At 33.2% G+C, this 23,627-nt stretch overlaps 3 protein-coding genes across 4 annotated transcripts; 1 reads left to right on the forward strand and 2 right to left on the reverse strand.

Moving 5' to 3' along the window:
• Positions 1–115: 115 nt before the first annotated feature.
• Positions 116–8,390, reverse strand: LOC105346284 (mucin-2). Its single transcript, XM_011454794.4, has 12 exons — positions 8,043–8,390; positions 7,616–7,654; positions 6,908–7,032; positions 6,427–6,519; positions 5,646–5,802; positions 4,543–4,640; positions 4,349–4,432; positions 3,877–4,108; positions 3,150–3,221; positions 2,075–2,617; positions 1,265–1,406; positions 116–404 (listed from the first exon to the last, which is right to left on the reverse strand). Exons 1-12 carry the CDS (start codon positions 8,065–8,067, stop codon positions 224–226), a joined length of 1,791 nt encoding a protein of 596 aa, XP_011453096.3. The 5' UTR covers positions 8,068–8,390; the 3' UTR covers positions 116–223.
• Positions 8,391–11,629: 3,239 nt separating this feature from the next.
• LOC105346283 (divergent protein kinase domain 1B) lies at positions 11,630–16,894 on the forward strand. Of its 2 annotated transcripts, none has more exons than XM_011454791.4 (6): positions 11,630–11,779; positions 12,407–12,530; positions 12,801–12,929; positions 13,211–13,318; positions 14,025–14,228; positions 14,500–16,894. In XM_011454791.4, the coding sequence occupies exons 2-6, from the start codon at positions 12,459–12,461 to the stop codon at positions 15,301–15,303; spliced, it is 1,317 nt and encodes a 438-aa protein (XP_011453093.2). In that variant the 5' UTR covers positions 11,630–11,779; positions 12,407–12,458; the 3' UTR covers positions 15,304–16,894. The 2 variants fall into 2 exon arrangements, with proteins under 2 accessions (XP_011453093.2, XP_011453095.2); XM_011454793.4 differs by lacking the exon at positions 11,630–11,779 and adding an exon at positions 11,790–11,921.
• Positions 16,895–17,658: 764 nt separating this feature from the next.
• Positions 17,659–23,576, reverse strand: LOC105346282 (L-proline trans-4-hydroxylase). The gene is made up of 10 exons (XM_066075342.1): positions 23,469–23,576; positions 22,002–22,037; positions 21,816–21,897; positions 20,383–20,464; positions 20,098–20,208; positions 19,858–19,949; positions 19,467–19,557; positions 18,808–18,937; positions 18,503–18,654; positions 17,659–18,055 (listed from the first exon to the last, which is right to left on the reverse strand). The coding sequence occupies exons 2-10, from the start codon at positions 22,012–22,014 to the stop codon at positions 17,945–17,947; spliced, it is 864 nt and encodes a 287-aa protein (XP_065931414.1). The 5' UTR covers positions 22,015–22,037; positions 23,469–23,576; the 3' UTR covers positions 17,659–17,944.
• Positions 23,577–23,627: the final 51 nt, after the last annotated feature.

The raw sequence follows: 23,627 nt of genomic DNA on the forward strand, positions 1-23,627 counted from the left end.
ACGATAATCACTATGCTACACAAGTATCTGAGTCATTATGTGTGTATAGATGATTATATTTTGATGAAGCCATGTCATTTTACACATTTTGTCAGGAATAACATAAAATCAGACATTGATCATTGCGAGTTTTCCTGCACCACTTTTTTATATAAAAATCAAAACAAGGTGATTGAGTCTATTGGAGTCATCAATAACTCTGCTGCATGTACAGGAATGTGCATTAACTCTGAGGCACATACAGGTTATCAGGCACAATATTTGCATTACACAGACTGGATGAACAGCAGAAGGTGCAGGAGAAATACTCTGCCACATATCTGTTGGGATCATATCCAGAGCATTCCTGTCTGTCCGAGGTCTGATCCCACCACTGACTTTTACACTCCTTTTCTGTTGCACATCTGAAAAGGAACACAATCCCAGAGGGTTTGTTAACCAGGCTCTGAGGCCAAAAAAGTTAGACAGGCTCACTTTTGATCAAAGTCTCACTTTTCCACTATACTGTGGAATCATCATTGTTTGTGGGGGACCAATGTTCGTTGCTTTCGTGGGTAACCCTTGCCCACAAATATACATTCCTACGAATTTATATCCAATCATTTGTTTAATATTTATTAAAATTATCCCGATTACTCTACCAACGAAATTACCTCCCAATGAAGCAGGAAAATTTTGGCTAACCACGAACATTGACCCCCAAAAACTAGAATGATTCCACAGTATATGTTCTGTGGAATCATTAGAATTTGTTGTGGCTCAATTTTTTGTGGAATTCGTGGGTAGCTCTCACCCACAAATTTACATCATTGATGAAAACAAATTATGAAAGAGTTACTTTTGTTTCTGAAACTGAAATTACATCCCCACAAATAAGCAAAAAACCCACAATCCACGAAAATTGGCCCCCACGAATTTAAATGATTCCACAGTCTATGCCTTTTATAATAGTGAGACTTGGATCAAAAGTAAGTTTCTCCAAGTTTGAAGACCTCAGGACGAGCACAGAATTATGACATATACTCTCTAAACAAAAAGGATATTGCTCAAACTTCTTTGTGAGAGAAAGACACTTTTGTATACTTTATATGGCAATGAAACTGATATTGAAAAAAAAACTCGATACCCCATCAAAGAATCATGCTTTCATTCTGAGTCTTCAGTGATTTTGATGTATGAATGAATTAGAAGCTATTAAGAGTTTGTTTCACCTGCAATCACTACCCTTTGATGATTTTATTGGGTTAAAAAATCTGATTCTTACTTTCTATCTACTGTCCTAGATCCATCTTTATTATTCACAAGGATATTAAGGCAATACTGCTGCTCACTGGTATCACATTTCATTGGTGTAAAATACTCCTCACAGATGTAAATTGGCATACCATTACACAAATTGCAGGAGGCTAATTTGAAAAAAAGGAAAAAAACAATGAAATATGTTGCAAATATATTTTGTAATGATTGAGCATTAGTTATACTTATAGCAAAAAGGTCAGACACTTTTTAAATTTTATCATGAACTAACACTTTTATAAAGTTTCTGCGAGTTTAGGATTCTTTAAACAAAATGCAAAGTGGCAACGATAAACAAAATAAATTTGGTTATAGATTAAATTTTTCCAAAAGCAAACAAGGTTATAATTTACAATGATAATCTTATTTTATTATCACTTTCTGAAGTTAAGTCCATAAATTTCAGTTTGTTATTAAAAAATCTGGCAGGCTTTCTAATAACTGCAGGTCTGCAGCTCCCAGTCTGAAAAAATGGGATGGACTTCCTGAATTTTTTCAGACTGGTAGCTACAGATCTGCAGCTAGCTTTCTGAATGTGAAATAAATTCATTATTCTATAGCAATTGTAATTAGCGATGTGTGATATCTTCAATATTAATATTTTTTCTAGAAGCTTTAATGCCAAGGATTTTTTGGAACTTTGTTAACTATTCCTTTGCCAAGTTGTGTGATTGTAAGAGGAAAGAAACATGAAATTCAAAATTCCTAGCATCTAGGTATGAAATTATATTATGAAGCCTATAGGTCCTAGCTTAAAAAATTAGAATGAAAAACTTACTGGGTGGTTTTGGAGCAGTTGTTGTAGTTGTTGGGGTTGTAGTGGTTGTTGTTGGTGTAGTAGTAGTGGTTGTTGGCGTGGTGGTAGTAGTCGTTGGTGTAGTGGTTGTGGTTGTAGGTGTAGTGGTGGTGGTTGTTTGGGTGGTGGTAGTGGTTGTTGGTGTAGTTGTAGTAGTTGGCGTAGTGGTGATGGTTGTTGGTGAAGTGGTTTTTGCTGGTGTATTTGTGGTTGATTTATTGGTGGTTGGCATATTGGTGGTTGGAATAGTGGTTGTAGTGGTTGGCTTAGTGGTAGTTGTTGGTGTAGTGGTAGTTGTTGGTGTAGTGGTTGTTGTTGGCATAGTGGTTGTTGTTGGTGTAGATGTTGTCTGTTCCGTAGAAGCTGTTGTTACTGTTGTCTCTGGTTGTGTTGTTGGTTCCATAGTTGTCATCTCTGTTGTTGGTGTAGATGTTGTGGATTGGGGTGTTGTTGGCTCAGTTGTGGTCGTCGTTGTTGTTGTTGTCATTGGCATTGTAAAGTTTATAGATTTTGTTGTTGTTGTAGCTTGAAATGAGTAAAAATATTCATGAATAAAGCTGTTAACAGATAATCAAGAAAACAGAAGTTTAAGGTCAGACGACACGTTCCTTGAGCATCTTTTTTGTATCTCCTTGTAATAAAGAGTTCCAATAAAAAATATTAATTTTATAATTATTTTTAAAATGATTAAAATTTACTTGTATATGTCTAGATGGCCGATTGGTTAGAACCGTGGCCGCTCACTGCCAGAAGCGTATAGGTTCTAGAGGTCGTGATTCAAAGCCCTGCCCGGCCGAGATAGAGTTCCAATATAGTGAATTTCGCTGTGCTTTATATTTATTTTTTTTTATATCAGCAATTCAAGTGTATTTTCAAGAAGATTTTGTAGGAAATTGCATTCTCTAGTATTTTGCAAAAATGCCTGGTAAGGTACCTTAATTTTTTTCAAGAAAGCTTGTCAAAGTAGTAGTAAACCATTAAAAAATTCCTGGAAAAATGTTATATAAAATTAAGGAACGTGTCGTCTGGGGTACTTGTGATATACTAGTATACTTACGACATTCATAGTTGTCAGGGAGGGATATCAGATGGTGATCTCTGTCCACAAATGCCTCCCTGTCCTTATACACTACAATAGGAAGGGAAATAGTGTTTCGCATTAATGATGATTTTGTTTAAATTAGTTACATACCAACTCTTAATTTGGATTATTGTTGACATTTTCAATTTAATAAAAGTAATACAATAACAAGAGGCTCAAGAGCAATAATGCTCACCAAAGTATGATACAGCTAGATGCCCAGTATTAAGTTAGAAGATATATAAGTATGAAATTAATTGTCAGAACAAGACACAGTGAATTTCCTAATTCTGGAATAGGCCACCATCGATGCATCAAATGTACCTTATAGATGCACAACAGATGATCGAGAGATGACTTTTTAAATATTAATGCATTTCCACAATATGATCAATAGAGATCCACCATGACAAAGGGGTAATGAATAGATTTCACAATCATTGTAAAAACCTCCTTGCTCACTATAATCATTTAAACCAAACTCAGTTTGTCTGCTTAATATCAAGTAGAAGAGATATTTTTAAGTATTTCTTATCCTTTAGATTCTAATCATTCTACACAATAAAGTTGACTTAAAATTTTTTGAAACGTTTCACAGACGATTAAAAAATGATTTAGGCCCAATGGACGTTTTTTAAAACTATGACAATCTATCAAACTTTTAATCATCTTTCATTGTAACAACATCAAGATAAATTCTTACGGTCAGGGTCTTGTATATCAAAGGCGTTACACAGATCCCCTTGGCAGCACTCGGCCTTCAGCTGAATCAGATTGTTACTTCGGCGAGAGCGAAGGAGTCGCTTCCTGACGGGAGGGGTAAACTCGACCAGAGTCGGCCTCGTTGTGGAGGGCACCGCAGTGGTGGTGGTGGTAGAGGGCGCATTCTTTGTGGTGGTTTCCAGAATATTGTTTGCATGAACAGCTTTACACAACTAAGTAAATAAAAGCATTCGCTTTTCAATACTATAGTAATTACAGCCTCAACTCCCTCCCTTATAATAATAAACAATATCCAAGACATGATACAGCTGAATACGGTTACCTAATTTTATGTGTATATAATGTCTTTATTTAATGTCTACAATCTTTCGAAACTGTACATGTTTAATGTACAAAATTCAAAATTTAAGTGGTCAAAATTAAAGGGGTAGATAATTGTGTACGTTTTTCACCTCTATTCGTTTACAGCCCTGTTGGTAGACAATGGTTGCAGACTGGTCGGGGTTGATCCTAATTTCCTGAGTCAGTAGGCACATCTAGATCAACCAATTCAGAATTCAAAATAATGTCACTCAAATTCACCGATTTTTAACGATAAAAATATCAAATTGTCAAATGACAGTGCTGTGATTCACGTGGAACTCACTTCGTCGTCCTGACAGAATGTGGTCTCGGTGCACTTGGTCGGGTCCAGAGAGTCCTGGCAAGAGTAACATCTCGTGGCATCAGACCCAGATGATTTAACTATTGACGTAAAAAAAACATTATTTTAAGCGAATTGAATTTATTTGAATTAAGATAATTGAGAGCGAAATCCAAAAACAATCATTTTTTACGGTATAATGTAAAACTTTACGTTGTAATTATTAAGTTTTAAACTGTAAAAAGAAATGTTTAACATTTTTGGCCCCGATCACAATTACTGTCATTTGAACAACCCATTATTATCAGTCATTTATCAGTCATCAAATATATTTTTTAAAAGTACAATAATGGCAAAAGCAGGGACGTATATACGAGTCCCTGACAAAAGGGAACGCTTCATAATAAATATTACAAGTAATATACATTAGTTCTTAAATTAACGAATATATTGGCAGAATTTTTGCGTCACAGAACAAAAGCTTCGCTTATTTAAAAAGGTTAGGCATTAATATTATATAAAGCCTTCTTACATGTATTTCAGTTGAACGTATTATTTGCGAATCGTTTGCACCAGAACGCAAAAAATAATCTTAGTTGGCTTTTAAGTTATTTTATATTTAAATGAAAAATAAATTAAACAGCCCTTTGCTCTAACGGCAAATAATCAATCCTGTTTGTGGTCTGCAAAGTCAAAATTTTTTTTATGCTATATTGGATAATTTGTACGACTGTTTTTGTTGCTTAAGTTTCTTTGCATATGATATTTCTAGTTACTTTGTTAAGTTGCTTTTCCCATAGCGTACACTGAGAATGAGCAATTAAGAACTTTCTCCTCCATATTATGACGTACTTCTTATCGAAATATGCAATAATATCAGGTATAACATTTATACCTTTTTTCTTTCCCAAAATAGCTACCTAACAGCGGCGCGCAATGGGTTAGAGTGGTAACTACAAATCTTTTGAGTTCGAGTCCCTGTTACGCTTTTATAATTTTTGCAACAAATTTTAAAACATTATTCGGTCCAATATTGTTAAATCTAAAAATGTTAAACCAGTTAAAGTATTTTGTTTATAAATAGATGGAAACAAATGTCTACTTACAGTCGCACAGATCCAAGTTACAGCGGTCCTTGGTGCAGCATTCTGAGCAGTGAACGGGCCGTATCATCTGTCGCTTTGATCGCACTCTTGCTGTGTGGTTACTCCCATTGTAGCTAAACCCACTCTCTTTTTCCTTACACTGCGCAATGTGACAGATCTATTATAAAAAGAGACCTATTAGTAAAATCAAGCGAAACAAGTAATGTAATTATATATATGATAAATACGTTAACAGAATACCACTCAACGTGTTCAAATAGCTGTCTTGTGTAGAACCTAAACATAGGCGTCGGAAGCAAATTGAAAGTGGGGGGGGGGGGGCTAGACTAATCCTCAGAAATATTGAGAAAAAAGTAATTCCCAAAATCATGAAATTCCTAATCCGTGGGGGGGGGGGGGGGGGGGGGGGGGGGGGGGGGTATACCTATACTTTCAAAAAAAAATTACTTACCCAATATTTTTTTTTCCCATTCTTAATCTAACTTCTCAATCTTTCGAGGTAAATTTAGGAACAATAATCTTTCCTGCGAGAAAAAGTGGGGGGGCTGAACCCTCTATCATGCTATGTTTCAAATGGTTAGGTATAACTTTGCAGCCCCCCCCCGGTTCCGACGCCTATGCTAAAATAACTCGGAACATTTAGTTCCATTCTGAATATATTTATCCACGTCTGGTAAATCTGCACATACACATTTACCAGTGATATTACAAAGAAATTTATAAGGTTATTAAAATAGGTCCTTGGGATCTATAAATAACATTAATTACAATGGTAACTAACCGCAGTACTCCGACAGCCGGCATTGTACTTGTAGATGTTGAGCTCCTTGCCATCGAGGACTGTTATCTCTGAGTATTTGTCTAGAAAGCAGTACTGCAAAAAAGGTGGTTACTATCATTGAGCAATCCTAGTATGCATCTCTCTCTCTCTCCCTCCCTCCCTCCCTCTCTCTCTCTCTCTCTCTCTCTCTCTCTCTCTCTCTCTCTCTCTCTCTTTCTGTCTCTCTGAGAGAGAGAATCCAACAGAACATTGCACAGAGAAACAGATTGACCACCAAAGATGAGGTTTTATTCCGCATTTTGAAAAAATGTTTTTGTATTTAAAAAAAACTATTTTCAGACATTCGGTTGCAATTCTTGTACATGGTATAAAATTCGACAAAACCATATTTTTTATCTTGTTTTTCATAATGTTCGAGGAGATTTAGTCAACCCTTTTTGTCTGTCCCAAAGTGTTGGCGATATGAATTCATACTCAGTACCTGGCCGGGAGCACAGCTTATCTCGTCAATGCAGGAATCGGCCGTATCCACATCGTTGCAGAACATGCACTTGAGATACGATCTTGATCTGGTGGAATTCACATTGCTTGTTGCTGGCGCCGACTCTAGTCCCCCGAAAAGGGAAATAAATTAGTATAAAGCGACTGTCCAAATTAATACTCCTTCAAATGAATTGAAAATTAAATAAAAAACATAACAGGAAATAGAATTAGCAACTGTATACATGTAGGCTGTACAGATACATAACTAACTGTATACCATGAAATTGGATTAAATTCATTCGGTGCTTATATTAATAAAATTTTAACTCTGTGTCGTCACAAACTTAACAAGGCTGGATGGTAAACAAATCAACCATTATACCTATCTTAGAACTGTCTTCTTAGTCATACACATTTACATGTATTTGATATAGAATAAAATCAGATATTTCAAATATTTTTATAGACTTTATATCGAAGTCGGTTTTATTCGAAAGAAAAATATTTCATATTTCTAGCAGTTATTTCTCTATTACTATATAGTATCTTAATATCCAAGTTGATATTGATTTCTGTTAAATCACTATTTTAAACAAGGAAATCCTACTCTTGAAAGTGTAAAGTGTATACTTGTTAGTTGACAATCAAACAGCAAATAAATACCATATGCATATACAAAGTAGTTAATTCAAACGAAAATATTTACCTCCGAATCCATAAAAGTTTATTACTGGCAAAACAAGGACTAAAAAGAACAAAAAAATAACAAATAATCCAGATGATAAACAAACATGGTTTCTGAAATACGTAATGTAGTTTTTTTTTAACAACAGTGTTTAGAGACATTTTGATTTACAAACATACCCTCTTTAAACCTTTTTTTCTTGCAACTGTATTATATAACCCATAGCTATTCAAATCTGATAATTTTTGAGTAACAATCTATAATATATGCAAATTAAATATCCTATTGGATATTCATAACTTGATGATCAACAGTATGGCGGAAATGACTACTTAAACTTGTTTTTAAGATTTCTGCCAACCTGATTATAAGACAGTATCATCATTACATTTTAATTGTACCTGTATCAATAGATATTACGATGTGTTTTATTTTTTTTAATACTTACAATATGTAAACAATTTAATATCCATCTCACATTACAGGTCTTTAATGTTCCCCAAATTCTTTAGAATTCTTGGTAGTCCGAATTAATGTCCTCCTTGTGATAAGAAAAACGTAACAACCTCACAAGGTCGAAATTTTATTTGACCTGTTCCTGTTGAACACTGTTCTTTTATATGGGCATATAGTGCAATGTACGGTTTTTGTTGAGTATATTCTATCAATCAGTTTTGATGTTTGATGTTACAAAATGTGATTAATTTCAAAACTATTGCAATTGTCTTGACAGGTTTTTAGACTAACAAAGTTGTGTAAGCCTTTAAGCGTCAATCATAGAAACTCGTTCTTAAAAACGGGACTAGATACTCTGGTAAAGACGTGTTGATTCTGTTTACACAATAACTTCATCATCATTCTCCACAAACAATTCAACCTTTGCGAACCAGTGCCACAGTACTACGAGAAATCTCTACCCTTAGACAGGGCCATTGCATTCTAGAGATGCTGCGATATTAAAGAATGTCACATATCAAACGCCCGGATCTAGCGATTATATATAGAGTTGTGTGTGTCAAAACTTTGTCTGAGCAGTTCCATTTACTGACAAGAAGATCTATTGATGTCAAACGTAATCAGCCTCTTCAGATGTGTAAAGTGGTTATAGGCTCAGGTAAAAGGGGGGCGCGTTACTGAAGAGGTTTGCCCGCACTAACCAAATCGCAAAACCATGATTGAATTTAACAAAAGGTTTTAACAATATGCCAATTTTTTTTCAATCATTTTTGAATTTTCTTCTCAGTAATGTGAGAATACTCTAGAAATTTTGACAATTTTTTTATACGAGTAAAACTTTTTGCTCTCAACCCTCATGGTACGTCACTGCAGAACTCTAACTCTCCAGGAAAATTGAATTTGTATTGTCCTTCAGTGTCAAACACTTACACAGGCTCTGTTACGATATCAGAGATATATATCGACAAATGAAACATGCATTTATTTGTAATGACTTTTAAAAATAGTTTTTACATATATCTGATATTACTCTACGGTCTGGCAACCGAGTTGATCGTTCAAAAGTGACAACTTTCCTCCAACTGAAAAGTACATGTATACCCATCTTCGGAAACCTATTTCTATCTCACTTCAATGATCATGGGCTAGCTGTCTGAATTATTTTTCTCGTCTTTACAAATAATTCATATTGTATTCCGATTGGTTCCTTCCCATTTTCATGAAGGAAATCCCTCATATCATGTTAGTGTTTACAAATGCATCTATCAACAACGGTATGTTTTCACAACATCCACATAATTATAATTGTTGCTTTCATACCGCAAAAATATGAAGAATGCAATAGGTGAAATGAGTAGGCATGATATTCATGAGAACGAGAAAAATTCAGTAGGTTGGTGCACAGTCAGTAAGCGTACGCAAGACCGACCGTGGCGGGTTTCCGACGAGTCATGCATGGTATCCTATTGCTACATTACTAGCATGTTCCAGGTGGAGGCATCAAAGCTTCTCAGCAGTGTTAACTGCAATCTAGAGGCAAGGAACAACCCGGAAGAGCAAACTAGGCGAGCGACTAACTATTTTTATTGTGGTTCATCAGAAAAAACGGTAGTGGGTATGTTGAAAATTTTAAAAATACTCCCATCAGAAATTCATGCACCCTCACCCCACGTGCAATAATCGCTTTCTTCAAAGCCAGTATGAACTACCTAAAATCTATTTTCCTGTTTATATTAACACCTCTAATATTATTTATTGAATGTTTATAAAACACACGTGCTACAAATTATATACTACATGTATATTTAGTAACAACTGACAAATTTCTCTGACGGAAATGCCAAAACACGCGTATTTATCACGTTTAGTGCAGAGCATATTTGAACAATTTTAAATATGAAGTAAGGTATGTATTTGAATAAATATTGATCAACGATAAAGAAATCATAACTCAATTCAAGAAAGGTGAACAATTTGAAGGGGTGTTCCAACATGTATATGCATGTACACAGAATTTCACATGAAAATTTCCGATGATAAATTTTTTCTCACATTATGTCTCTTTTAATCTAGACTGGTTGTATTTAACCCCCCCCCCCCCCCCAACCCCCAATCACACCCATTCCCTCTTTCAAATGATATTGGAAAACAAATTTTCACATTTACTTAAAATTCAAATTTTTACACAGATATAATTAATGTATGTATCTATGAAAATTTCCTAGGCAAATCATGTAAGATGCATGCATTCATATGCAGGAAAGCTTGAACAGGAAATTCTTTTTAGTTAAAATGTTGTTTTGGGGGATATCATAAAACGATCAATATAACTAGAGATCCAAAGATTTTACAAACTTAATCCCATGTTTACAAAACTTTCTTTTGATGGAAAATGTGGATATAACAATATGAGAGTTCAATTGTATAATCAAGCTGTTATAGTAAATTGATGGAATTTTTAGTAAATGTAAAATTCAGTATGAACAAGTGTGAAAAATACTTGTGTGCATTTATATCTGTGCTTTTTCTTGCATTGTATTTAGTTTTGTAAAGCTCTTAATAAGTTGGTCCTTGTTGCTCATGTGAGCGATGTGGCCTTGAGGCATCACGTTTACTGCTTTGGAGATCGTGGCCCTAACATCACTTTGGTACGCTTTTTTTTTTAATTTTGTCATTTATATTTTGTATATATAAATACAGAGGCATGTACATACAATGTATATCAGAATGATATATATTTGATATACGGAACAATTTTGCTAAATACCCATGAGTTTTTGTTGAGTTGCTGTACATGAGTTAGTTTGGAACAAGTTTGGTTCTTGCAAAATTTCAGAATACAGTAGTTTTTGTCTCTATGTTTATTAGCCCTTTGTACAAGTTGAATCAAGTCACGTTTTTTTTTTGCTCTGTCGAAAGTAAAGCATGAAATAATCAGCAAAGGAATACTTCGCGATCTTAAAAGTAAGTGCATGTGCACGTTTAGTTATACTAACAACTTATATATAGTATATAGCTGTCGTGTACGAGGAAGAACTACAGGTGTTAAAGAGAAAAGCCAGTGCACTCACTGATAAGGATCTACGACAGAGTATGCCTACATGCATGTAGCGATAAAGTCCGCATATCTATAAATCTCAACAACACTATAATCTTTTTTTTTCATGTACTTAAAGCGTGGAATGCTGTTATCATAAGTAAAATACCAAATTTTAAGTGCAAAAAGGTCACCACAAGAAAAAACCCCAAACATATTCATTGTTTCTGTACTCCTATCATTGTGCATAATTTACAATATTTGATGTTATATACATTTGCTTGCCATTATTCCTCTTCTCCATCTAGTATGAACAGGCGTTTCATGTCAAGTGCCTCATACAGAGCTTCCCCTTTTATTCTTATTTATTTTTGTAAGCACAGACCTAGATTTAATCAGATCTAATAAATCTAACAGACCAAATTCCTTATCTCGATCCGCGCATGGTTACATATGTACTCCATATTCTTTGAATGTTTGACCATGTTATAGACATTTGTAATCCGGAATAATTTTGTCTCTCAATCTTGGTTCTACCCATTACTATTACATCACCAGAATTTTCTCCACGCACTCAAACGATGAGTTGTAAACATAGGTCTAATAAGACGTGGCGAGAGTGAAATAGACCAATGATGTTATAATTTGTTAGGTCTATGTGTTTGTATGGGAACTGTGACATGTGCTGACAGGTTTGTAATTTTTGTCAGAACGGTTTATGGGGGGAAAAAAACCCTGAACATTTTCATCATCTATGACTACTAAGTAAACATTGTGCACAGCATACGTCACCTATTTATCACCACATACAGACCTTGATCAATGTCCACACAGGTACAGTATAGGGAATTACATGTTTATATCACGTAACCATCACGAAGCTTGCTATATAAGGCTATATGTTTTTCATGATTTGTGTGTGTATTTATTTCAAGAATAACCATTTTATTTTTGGGACAGAGCACTCATGGCCTTTTGCACAAATTAACACCTAAAATTACCACCTGATTTACAAATTTTCACGTCAATTTAATATTTTACTCTTAAACACTGTTAAATGTTACATGTGATTGAACTGTTGAAAACATTGCAGTTTTCACATAGGGGCCTTCTTCTTATCAGATGTATCCCTTTAGTCATTTTAGTGCCCAAACAATGATTATTGAAAGCATGTGATCCTGTTTACCAGGAAACGTTTTTATAAACAAAACCAAATTTTCCTATGTGACACAAAACCTATATCTAGAAATAAACACAAGCTCATTTATGGCTTATTTCCTGCTTTTTATGCTTTAAGATTTTTTTTTTTATTTTTGCAGAATGTAAGCATACACCTTCAACTTTAAAACCATTGTACAGGTTGCAGAAACCATGTTGCTCTCCATGAACAGAGAATTCCGTCTCTTCTTCAAAAGGAGAAAAAAGAGAATATTGCAAATTCTGGTATTTAGGACTTATTATTTAAAACAAGGTTTATTAACCAAATCAACTAAAAGGAAAATTAAAAAAATAACCTGTAATGTTAATTTCATTTGTAAAATTTTTAAAACTAATGAAAGAGACTTTTGAAAATAACGTTGAAATTAACTTTGAAGTACACATTAATTTTGAAAATCTGGATAAAAAAAAAAGAATATTTTCCTTTGTGTTGCACTGCATATGTGTGGGCATCACTACAAGTACAAGTTTAGCACATTCAATCTTTTTTTTCAGTGTTGCGGATTGGACAAGGAGATAATGACTGCCATATACCTGTGCTCTTTCCTTGTTGCCTCTCTTTTTCTGGTGATTTGGCAGCTAAGTCGAGACAAATGTCATACAGAAAAAGTGGTCAAACAGTTGGTTAGTAGCACATTCATACAAGGATTTTGTTTTTTGAGCCGTTTGGAATAATCTTGAAATTTATTTTAATTTACCAGTAGATCCTGTTGTAACGAGCACATCTATGAATTACAGCAGTAAATCTACATCTGGCATGTTTGTTTAGTCATGCATGTACCATTTTTTTAAAGTGGCTTTCAATTGATGGAAAAAAATTATTACAATTTTATGAGGTGTGCAGTATATAATTTTTTATGATCATCACTATAAAGCCATTTATTTAACTAAAACACTACTTCCAGTGTCAGGACTATAAAGAGGGCCAAATAGCTGGTTCATGGTGCCATGCTCTTTGTGTAGATGAAATTGTGCAACTCCACAGCTGTCATCATCAAAATGGTCCATTACTGGTATGTAATAAAAACAAGTCACAAGTACTATATAATGTGTTGATACTGATATGTAATGGAAATGCCTGCATGGTTGACATTTTCATTGCAATCAATTTTTAATGAAATGTATTTATAAGAGGGACGGAAACCTTTGTGTATATAGGAGTGTACTTTGACCTTACCCCTTATTTGACTTAGAAATTCATTTATGGACATGCTTTTCCCTTATATTACTAACAAACACTCCAAGGGTAAAGAGCTAAGGGATAAAAATGCACAAAACTTAATAAGAACAGCTGTTGGACAAAAGCTATCAAAAGTACATGGCTATGTACATGTTTGATTAACTGACTGATCACTATTGCGAATCTACAGAACAAGGTTCTGCAGTTAAAGGGTTTTGATTAAACCATAATGCACAGTTAGTAGATAGGCCCTATCTATTAGCATGTGTATGGTACATGTACTATTTAAAACTTCCAAATCTAATCATTCTGTAGGGCACATTTACATTAGAACTGTTTTTGTAGTGGACATTTTTTTAAAAATAATTTTCCATGACTACAGATCTTAAAATTATCACTGTCATCCATGTGAATAATTCATACTTACTCATAAAACTATTTTGAACTTTTTCTTTTTCTGCAATCCATACCCACATGCAAATACTTTGTTACATAAAAATCTGTATATAGACTCATAAGGGTTAAATGCTTTTTTTCAGACATTCCAATATGAAGACACAGTTGTCAAACTACCTCATTCTTACAAGACTTCTCTACCACATTCCCACCTTCCTGAACCATTGTCAATGAAGCAGTTCCATGATATGCTACACAAATTTCTGCATTCCAAACTAGGAAAAGTTGACTTTTCTAGGTTGTTACAAAAGATTGACAAATATGCTGACTTCAATAACAATGGGCAGGTAAGAAAATTTCTATGAATGATGGTTTTAAATTTTTGCTATCGGTACTTTGCTTTTACATTTAAACAAGATGAAACTTTATGTGGAATTTATCTGAGGTATGAAAGATTGTTGGGGAATATAGCATGTAATATTTCTGAAGAATTATATGGATCATTTTGAATATATGCCTTGCAGTTTAGGATATAAACTGCTTCTACTGTATGAAGAAGTAAAAAAATGTTTTACATATCTACTCTCAAGATTTATTAACATTGCATTATCATTGCAGTTAACCTATGGGGAAGCAAACTCAATGTGGCAACTTCTCAACATCCATGAGTTTTTCATACTTTTTATCTTTGATGGAGATCCAATATTTCCCCTGAAAAATGGCACTTGTGGGCCGATGTATGCCTATCAGCACATGAAAGCCAGTCCTCTATTTAACAAGCACAACAAGACGTTTTTGGATAATTTTTTCTCAAACACATATCGATGGATGTTCCCCTCATGGGACAAGCGAGTTAATGTGGCAGTGGGGTTGCTAGAATATGGCATTACATTTTCTGAGACCTACAATTCAAAGTTCTACATGTGTGATTATGTGGAGCAGTGTTTTGGCTATACACAGCAGTATGAAGTTAGTTTAGTTTCTTTTGAAAACATTATGTCAGAACACATGATAGGGAATATTCTAGAGGAAAAGAAGTGTTCAAAAGACTCACATTGCCAATATCAAAATCTTTGTCATTCACTGTGCAATAAAAAGATAGGACGCTGTACTAATGAAGTTAGGGGACCATCTCAAACTTCCGTTTGTGAAGTACTTAGAGATTATGTTTTGTTTGATGCACCAGCTCCTGTACAAGCAAACCTGCATGATTTGTTAAGGAAATGTGATAGAATAGGTCAGAAAATTGATAAAACGGGGAACAATGTTGAGTTGAATCAGCTGAATGTTTGGTACAACACAGTTTTGTTTGACATCCAGGAACTTCTATGGGATAAAATAAAAAACAAACCTGCTAACTGGCTCCATCCACCCAAGCCAAAGAAAAAGCCCAAAACACATCCCAAGAACACTGGTCAATAAAGGTATTGTGTGTTACTTGTATTAAAGGTCTTTTTTGTTTTTAATTTATTTCAGAATTTAATATATTTATCAGCAATGTTGCAAGCTTATGTCAGGAGAATATGTGAATTTTTACTTGTCTGTTATTTACCATTTTTCATATGGGCTGCTCATTTTTCATCACATGATGATTAAACATTTTTTTTTTAATGTAAAAATGTAGCAACTACCCAGTGTACCTTGGGTGAGCAATGGGGTTTGTTGCATTATTACTGTGAAGCAGTGCGTTTTTTGTAAATTTTTTGTTAGATTGTTTGTCTGTCTGTTTGTTTATTTTCTTTGTAATGACCAGCAACATATCATTGACTGTGTGTCTTTTTAAAATGCTGTGCTATGTCATTTTTGAGAGGCGGGAAATTGTTTTCATTAATACAGGAATAGATATATATTGTATTTTTTTGTTCATCGTTGCCAAAATTGTAAGTCGAATTGTGTTCATTTTCAGCAATAATAGCTTAGTTGATTTTTGGTGCTGTTTTTATTTGACATCCTAGTCAGTGCGTGTAATGAATAACTTTAAGTATTGTGATTTTAATTTTATATGTATTGTAGTGCCTCTACACATAGATCTCACTGATTTTAGAAATGTAGTGTAGGTGTAGTGTGAAAACATATTGCTTTTAGATGTTAGTAGTCCAGTGTAGAATTTCTTCCGTTCAATTTTTAAAGATAATTATTTTCTTTTTATTTTATATATAGATGATATTTTTAATTTATAGATAATATATGGGCCATTTCAACTTTGTGCCAAATACAGAAATCAAAATATTGAAGAATGTTTACACTGTTATTGAATGCACAAATGAATCTTTAAATTTGTTACATGTTTTTGTTAAATTATCCAGGCTATTTAATGTCATATTTGATTATCTCATAGTTACACATATTACATGTACATGTATATATATTCTGGTGATGGAGGGCAATTTTTGCACAAATGGTTTAACTTTAATTAAGAGTTGTCAAAAAGACCAGGTATTATAGAATATCAAGTCACAAATGAGACCAACTCTTGGGTCTTCTTTTTTAACAAAATCTTCTAAAATGTGATTATAAGTATTTACCATATTATACAAGTACAGTACAATGTTCATTTTGGGAGTGATTTTACTATGTACATGTTCTATACAATACACATTTTGTGAGAGAATCTAAATGAGTGCCATGGATAAATCTTCCTTTAGCCACAAAATGATATATGGTTAATATTTATATAAATAACATGTATTTATGAGTAATGTTAATTATGATTTAAATTTATTGAATATTGTTCAAAACAAGCTTTATTTTTCTCAACACGAGTCCATATTAAGATAATCATGAAGTGAACAATATTTGTGTACATCTAATTTGACATACCGGTACATGTAATTACATGTACAGCCACACTACTACATAATGATTCATCTAGCCAGTATTTTTTTATTTACATGGTTTGTGTCAGTATTTGAGTTACATATTTTACTGAAAACTGCAATGGAAGTTATGCGCTATTATAGGTAATAGGCAAGATGATTTGTAGAATAGCTCCCTCTCTCTTTCTCTCTCTCTCTAACAAAAATGTTATTGTTAATATGGATTTTGCCTTGACAAATAAGTGTTCATGGTACTAGCTTGTATTTTTATTTAATTTTTCATCTTGAAATTTTTGCCTGATTAAGGAGACAGGAGAATTTGTAGTACTCCGTTTGTCATATTGAATGAAAACATTAAATCAGAGTTAAAATTTTAAAAATTCAGGGAAGTTAACTCAGCTGTCCTGACTCAATATTCATAAAAGATACATTTTCATTAAATTATATTCATTTAAGGTTAAACTTCATATTTGTGAAGATTGATTATTAGTGGCATGTAAAGCCAATGCAATTTTCTTAACATTGAATAATACAATTGTTTAAACATTGATTGCTGTCATAACCAAATAACTTGCTCCTAAAAAAAAACAAAAACAAAAAAGCACCCCAGTCTTTCCATAATTTACATTTATGTTAAATGTGAGAAAAACCCCCAGATATATAATACTTTTGGTATTAGGAATTCATAGACTGTTCAATATTTTTTTGGTTTACATATAATAAATTATGATTTATGACCATTTGATGTCAGTGGCATGCAATTTAAAGATGAGGGTGTGGCTTGTCCTCAACTATTGAATATTCACCGGTCCATCTTGAGCTATTAGACTTGGGCAGTTTTTAGGAAACAGCTTTAACTAATTGAACTTGTACATGTATTAGCATTTGGATAAAAAAAAGTTGTTGAATTGATTAATATGCATGATCATACATGTTGAATGAGGGTAAAAATAAAACTTGATATCATTACAAAATAGTTATATTTATTTATCATCTGGCAACCAGCTAGTATACATCTGTTATTATATTTGTGTACAGAATATGTCACATACATAATTGCTTAAATGAAGTTAAATCTGTTAAGTTGTATATTTGTGATTTCCCTCTAAAATTAATATACACAATCTATTGATACCAATTGATGATCATAATCCAATATAAAAATATATTGTGAACATGGCACGTAAAATAAAAGTCTTAAATGGTAGAAGTAAACATAACTGACGATCAAGCGTTTACTGTCCAATCTACCTAGCCTTCTCGTCCAGTGTCACAGTTTTATCCACGGTAGGGTTCAGAAATTCTTTCCCAGACATGTCCGTCACATTGGTGCAGTCTTTGATTGCTGAGTTTGATACCTGTTATCAAAGTTTTGATACGAAAGTAGTAATACAAGTGTCATTCAATCCTCACATGAGCAAATAATTCTGTACTAATACAATTACATACATATACAATGTATAATTGTATGATTATTTATTGACTCTTTAAAATTACAAGGTATTTAATTGAACTGGCAAAAGAACACAAGTATGGAGGGTTGTTCACTGACATATAAACTTTTTGGGGTATTTTTAAATTAGAAGGTGAATATATTTTGCAAAAACTATTTTATTGTATGTTGAGAGATTTGATTCCAATCCTTATTTCAAGATTAACATGTACTTTCATATAATATACCATTACATAAACATTTTATATATCTTCAATTCAAATCCCATCATATCAAATAATTTTAGTTATGTTCTAATGAAATACATTCTTTGTGAATCAGTTCAAATTATCAACAGAAAAATGGTTTTTACCTTTTCAAGGGGAGTGTACTGTGGATGATGATGGGGAATGACAGGGTTATTGGCCTTGGTATTGTATGCAACCAGAAATGCCCACCTTCTTAAATCACTGTTGTTAGGCCCGCTGGTATGTAACAAATTGCTATGGAAGAACAGTGCATCACCTACAAACCAATGGTGTCTTAATGTCGCTTACATTAATTATCTTAGAGAATGTGGCAAAATGGTAGTTCAATACATGTATATGTCAATTGAGTATATATTTAGATTTTGGCTGGGATTTCACTGTTTTGTCTTGTTTCTTAGTCTTGACATACCTGGTTCCATTTCCACAAACTCCATTGGACACACTTTCTCGATCTCTTTCACTCTCTCTACATCTGCTCCTGTCTGTCCCGCTACCATCAAGTGGTCGATCCTGCCACATTTATGGGAACCTCGCAGAATCTTCATAGGGAAATTTTTACTTAATACACTGATACAAAAATGTACAAAACTCCTGATAACCCTAAGGTTTGTATATCTGTTCTTTCGTCTTTGGTGATTAACCATTTCTGAATCACCATAATTTTGAATAAATATACAGGACTGAGGAAGGTTAGAGGTACAATAAAAAAATTTGCTTAGAATCTTCATGGTTAATTAATTTGTAGTTAATAGTGGAAAACAAATGACTTGCCTCTAAATGATTACCAGGTAACATGAAATGATTTTATATTAATTTTTCTCAATTTCGTAATATTGGATTAAATATGTACATGACATTAACAGCAACCTACTCCTTTCATAGACCTGCAGTTGTTTACCAATTAATCCTTTCTAAATTTGTACCAGCTAGTATGTTCAATTTTGTTTTCAAATATCACAACATTTGTGTTGTTTGTTTTCCATGACTGGTGTACAGGTTGAACGTCCTAGCTACATGTACCCATTTTGTTGATTAACATGCCGCATGTTTTTGTCTTCCACAGCTTACCTGTAGACAGCCATTGGCCTTGTTGCACTTGTCTATGGAGATAAAAACAGTTAACATATCTGGGAACAAACAACCATTCTTGTACCAGTATCTAAAGGTAAACAAAAAGTCACACTTTAATTATTTGTCTTTTAACAATACCAGTATATTACAAAATCATACACTGGTGTTAGTCACCACTGGCTTGGTAATCATCAAGAAAGTTTTTGACTGATCAGTTGATAAGATCCAAACAAACAGTTAATGAAAAAAGTATTTGGATGTAGTAAACAATTTAAGATACATGATATTATGACTTTTTGAAAGATTAATGGGAAACCACCCCCTGTAAGAGGAAATTGCAAGAATTTGGGCTTGATCCTTTAAAATATTTTTCAAGGTATCAAGTCACCCGTAATCTTGATGCCATAGGTGACTTCCTCCTGTTTTGGCTTTCTTCATCATTAGTTTGGTATGATAGTGGTACACTTCCCCTCCAAGTAACTGGAAAATATTTAAACAAAATAACAAATATAATAATTAACCACAATATTCTCAAAAAGTAATTTTATTTTTCATATTTTTTCAACTTCAGTCAAAAAATAAAATTAATCATGTAAAAAGTGAAGTTTTCACAAATTTGTTAGGCTACCTTTTCACTGGTCTCAGCTACTTTCTCACACCTAGCCACCATGCCAGTGACATCACTTCCTGGATGACTCCATAATGCCATTCTGCATTCCCTTCCTGTTCCATCAGAAATCTATGGACAAAAAATTATAAGCCACATCTGACATGTCACTACTTTTCATATGCAAATCATGTACGACTTCTACCTTCTATCAAATATCATGACTATAATTTACAGTGATAAGTATATGTATAAATCAGAAAGTTACTTTTTAATGAACACACATATACATGTATATATACTTACTCCATATGAGTGTTTAGTGATTTCTTTGTTTTCCTCAAGTACTTCTTTCACTTTCTTTAATTCTGATTCATCCAACAGCTTTCTACAAAAATCAGTAAATATTTATTTCTATTATTAATTTGTAGAATTACCTGTAAGTTATTTTTCTAATTGTACGGTGATATGTGATGTGAACTTGTTGGCACAATAATTTCAGGTATATTTGTGGTATTTACGTCGGGCTCGGTGCCACTTAACAATAGAACTCAATTAAACTGAACACTAATCAGCGCCTTTATTCCCTTGTCCTGGAGACGTTCACACGTATTTCTAGGATTGAGGACCTGGGCCATCTACTGCTGACCTTTTGGTAAGCTTTAGTATAGATATATATAGTCACAAATATAACATTGGCGACGAGGATAAAAATTAGGTCACTGTAATTTACAATATTTACTTTAGTTACGTATTTTCCCGTACTTTCCCATTTTGGCGCTAAATTCAAAAATACAACACAAAGATCGTTTTTTTTCTCGTTCTTTATTAGGATTTTTTCGTTTATTAAATATAGTTTGACGGTTGTTTACACAACAAGTTAAACTAATCATTTCATTTTTCTTTTTGGTCCCTCAATTTTTTTTCCCCCTCTTTCATGTTTTCAAAGTTCTGTGTTCTTTAACAATGGGCACAATACATCTCCAAACTGCTTCAGAATTTGAATTATCGAAATTACCGATAACTCACCATGACGTTGACGACATCATTAAGGTTAGAAAAAATTGTGCAACAGTTGAACCTAATGTGTTAGGTAAATACACAAACATCCCAAAAAGGAAATGGTTAGAGTGGGAGAGAAATGGATTAGTTTCTTTTGGTTCAGGGGATTTATTAGATTCAGATAGTCAGGGTGACAGGTGTGAGAAAGCACTGAATGTGAAATTAGAGAGACAAGGGGCAGAACTTCAGCTAGAGAGAGAGAGAAGATTGAAAGCAGAGCACGAGTTAGAAGAACATTTGAAACAAAAGAAACTGTTAGATGCGATTCCATCAGATGGAATTTACACCCCAAGATTAGGCACATTCAAAGACAAAATTGCATCAACACAACAAATGGATCATGCAAATACAAGGGGAAGAAAAATATATAGACACACAAGACATTATAGTTCTTCAGATTCAGATCAATCATCCTCAAGGTCTTCATCTAGCAGTATTAGTTCAGACAATGACATGCGTGAACACAAACACAGAAAACACAAACACAAAAGTCGCAGCCCAACATCAAAAATGAGTACATTTAGTGGGGATGGAAAAATTAGTTGGGATACCTTTATCACACAATTTGAGAGATTGGCCGAGAGGCATGAATGGGGAAAGAGGAAAAAATCAGACAAATTATTGAGTTGTTTAGAGGGGTTGGCATTGGAATAAGCTATGTATTATGAAATTAATACCTGATCATTATGTATCCATAGTTTTCAAAATCTTCCTTCATTTTATCTGTAACTTTGAACTTCCCATTCTCATAAACATACTCTAAGTAAAAAAAGAAAAAAAAGGACCAAAAATGTGACGTTGAGAAAAGCTTAACGATCATAGAAGTGTCATTTGATAGACAACATACAAAAATGTTTACAAACCTGCTGATGTCATGTTGAATGTGTTCAGCTGTTATGCTAAAATTCAAATTAAAAAAAAATAATGATGGAGTTAAGGATGACGTTTACTCAGAATGAAAAAAAAATCCACTGATGATAATGAAAAACCATCTATTGTGTGTTATAGACCTTTGCTTGTATTGTTATTTTTCACTTTCAGAAAAGTAGGTCAATGACCTACTTTTTGAGTTAATGGCCATTGAATATTTATTGAAAATTCTAGAAAAATCCCATAAAATTTTACACTACGATTGAGATTTTCTTATTTATAAAATTATTACAAATAATTAAACACTTTAAAAAATAAGATACAGTTTACGAATGGTAGTGGCACTAAATAAGTACACAACATTAAGATTTCAGCATCAATTTTTAAAAATAATTCAATCCGAATTTCCTCTATCAGTTTTCAAATCCCTACCCATTTTTGATTCAATTTTACAAAAAATTGAATGATGATAATACAAAAACATTTATGATATTGAACTACTTATATTGACCTTATTCTGTTGGCATAAAATTTATATGAGGTCAATGATCAAAATTTTGAGATATGATGTCTTTTATCGTTTTTAAGCATTTTTCAATATTATTATTATTCGTGCCATAAGATTATTTTAATGAATAAGTGAGGTAAAACCAACGGAAAATATGCAAAATTACGTAGACTTAAATATAAAATCCTAACTTTTAATATTAGACTACTGCCAAAAAACTTTTAGCAGAAAACAAAATCTGCAAAATTTAGTTCGAATTTCCTCTGTTTGGCTAAACGTCAATTTTTGTTTGAGCATAATTCCATAATAAAGTAAAACTATTGAATGTTTTGTCAATAATAATTCATTTCATAAATATTTTTTGTGTTTAGAACAAATTTTACTCATTACATTGAACTTTTTAACAATCGGAATTTGAGAGCTCAAACCCTGAGTAAATAACACCCTTAATATGAAACATCAAAATTTTAAACATCAAATTCCCTTAAATAAATCCTTCATATCTCTCTGAGACTATAAAATAAAGAAAACGGGCCTGGGGTTGTGATGTAGATGAAATGATTTGTTTCATTTAACATTAAATAACGGAAAATTCTCGCATTTAATACATGGCAATTTTCTGCCTGCAGTTGTCGACATTCGTTAGTATTCCCAGTGAACACGTAAAAGTTGTTTACGCATATCAATTTTGTGTGATTCTGAACGTGCAGTATTCCAACTTGTCCTCACTCTATTTGGTCCACGATATCCTTAATCATAACATATATGTGTATTCGATAGCATTCTGGCAAATATATATGATACTTCACCCTTTAGACACCCCCCCCCCCTTTGAACCCTCTCTCCTCTGGCAAGATCCGATGCTGAACTTTTTAAAATATATGATAAATGTTAATAAAAACATTAAAATCATAAACTGATATAAATATTTTTACGTAAACTTGAATCTTACCTGTCATAAAGCACCAAGAGAATAATACACCGACCTAGATTTGTTTACGATTACAATCACTCTGTTGAACGACTAACTCTGTGTGCTGGATTGCTCGTGCGTAAAATGCATGATGTACAAAGATTGTTGAATAAATTGTTGACAAGTGGTTTCACATGA

This window comes from Magallana gigas, chromosome 2 (assembly GCF_963853765.1).
Source record: "Magallana gigas chromosome 2, xbMagGiga1.1, whole genome shotgun sequence".
Lineage (NCBI taxonomy): Eukaryota > Metazoa > Mollusca > Bivalvia > Ostreida > Ostreidae > Magallana > Magallana gigas.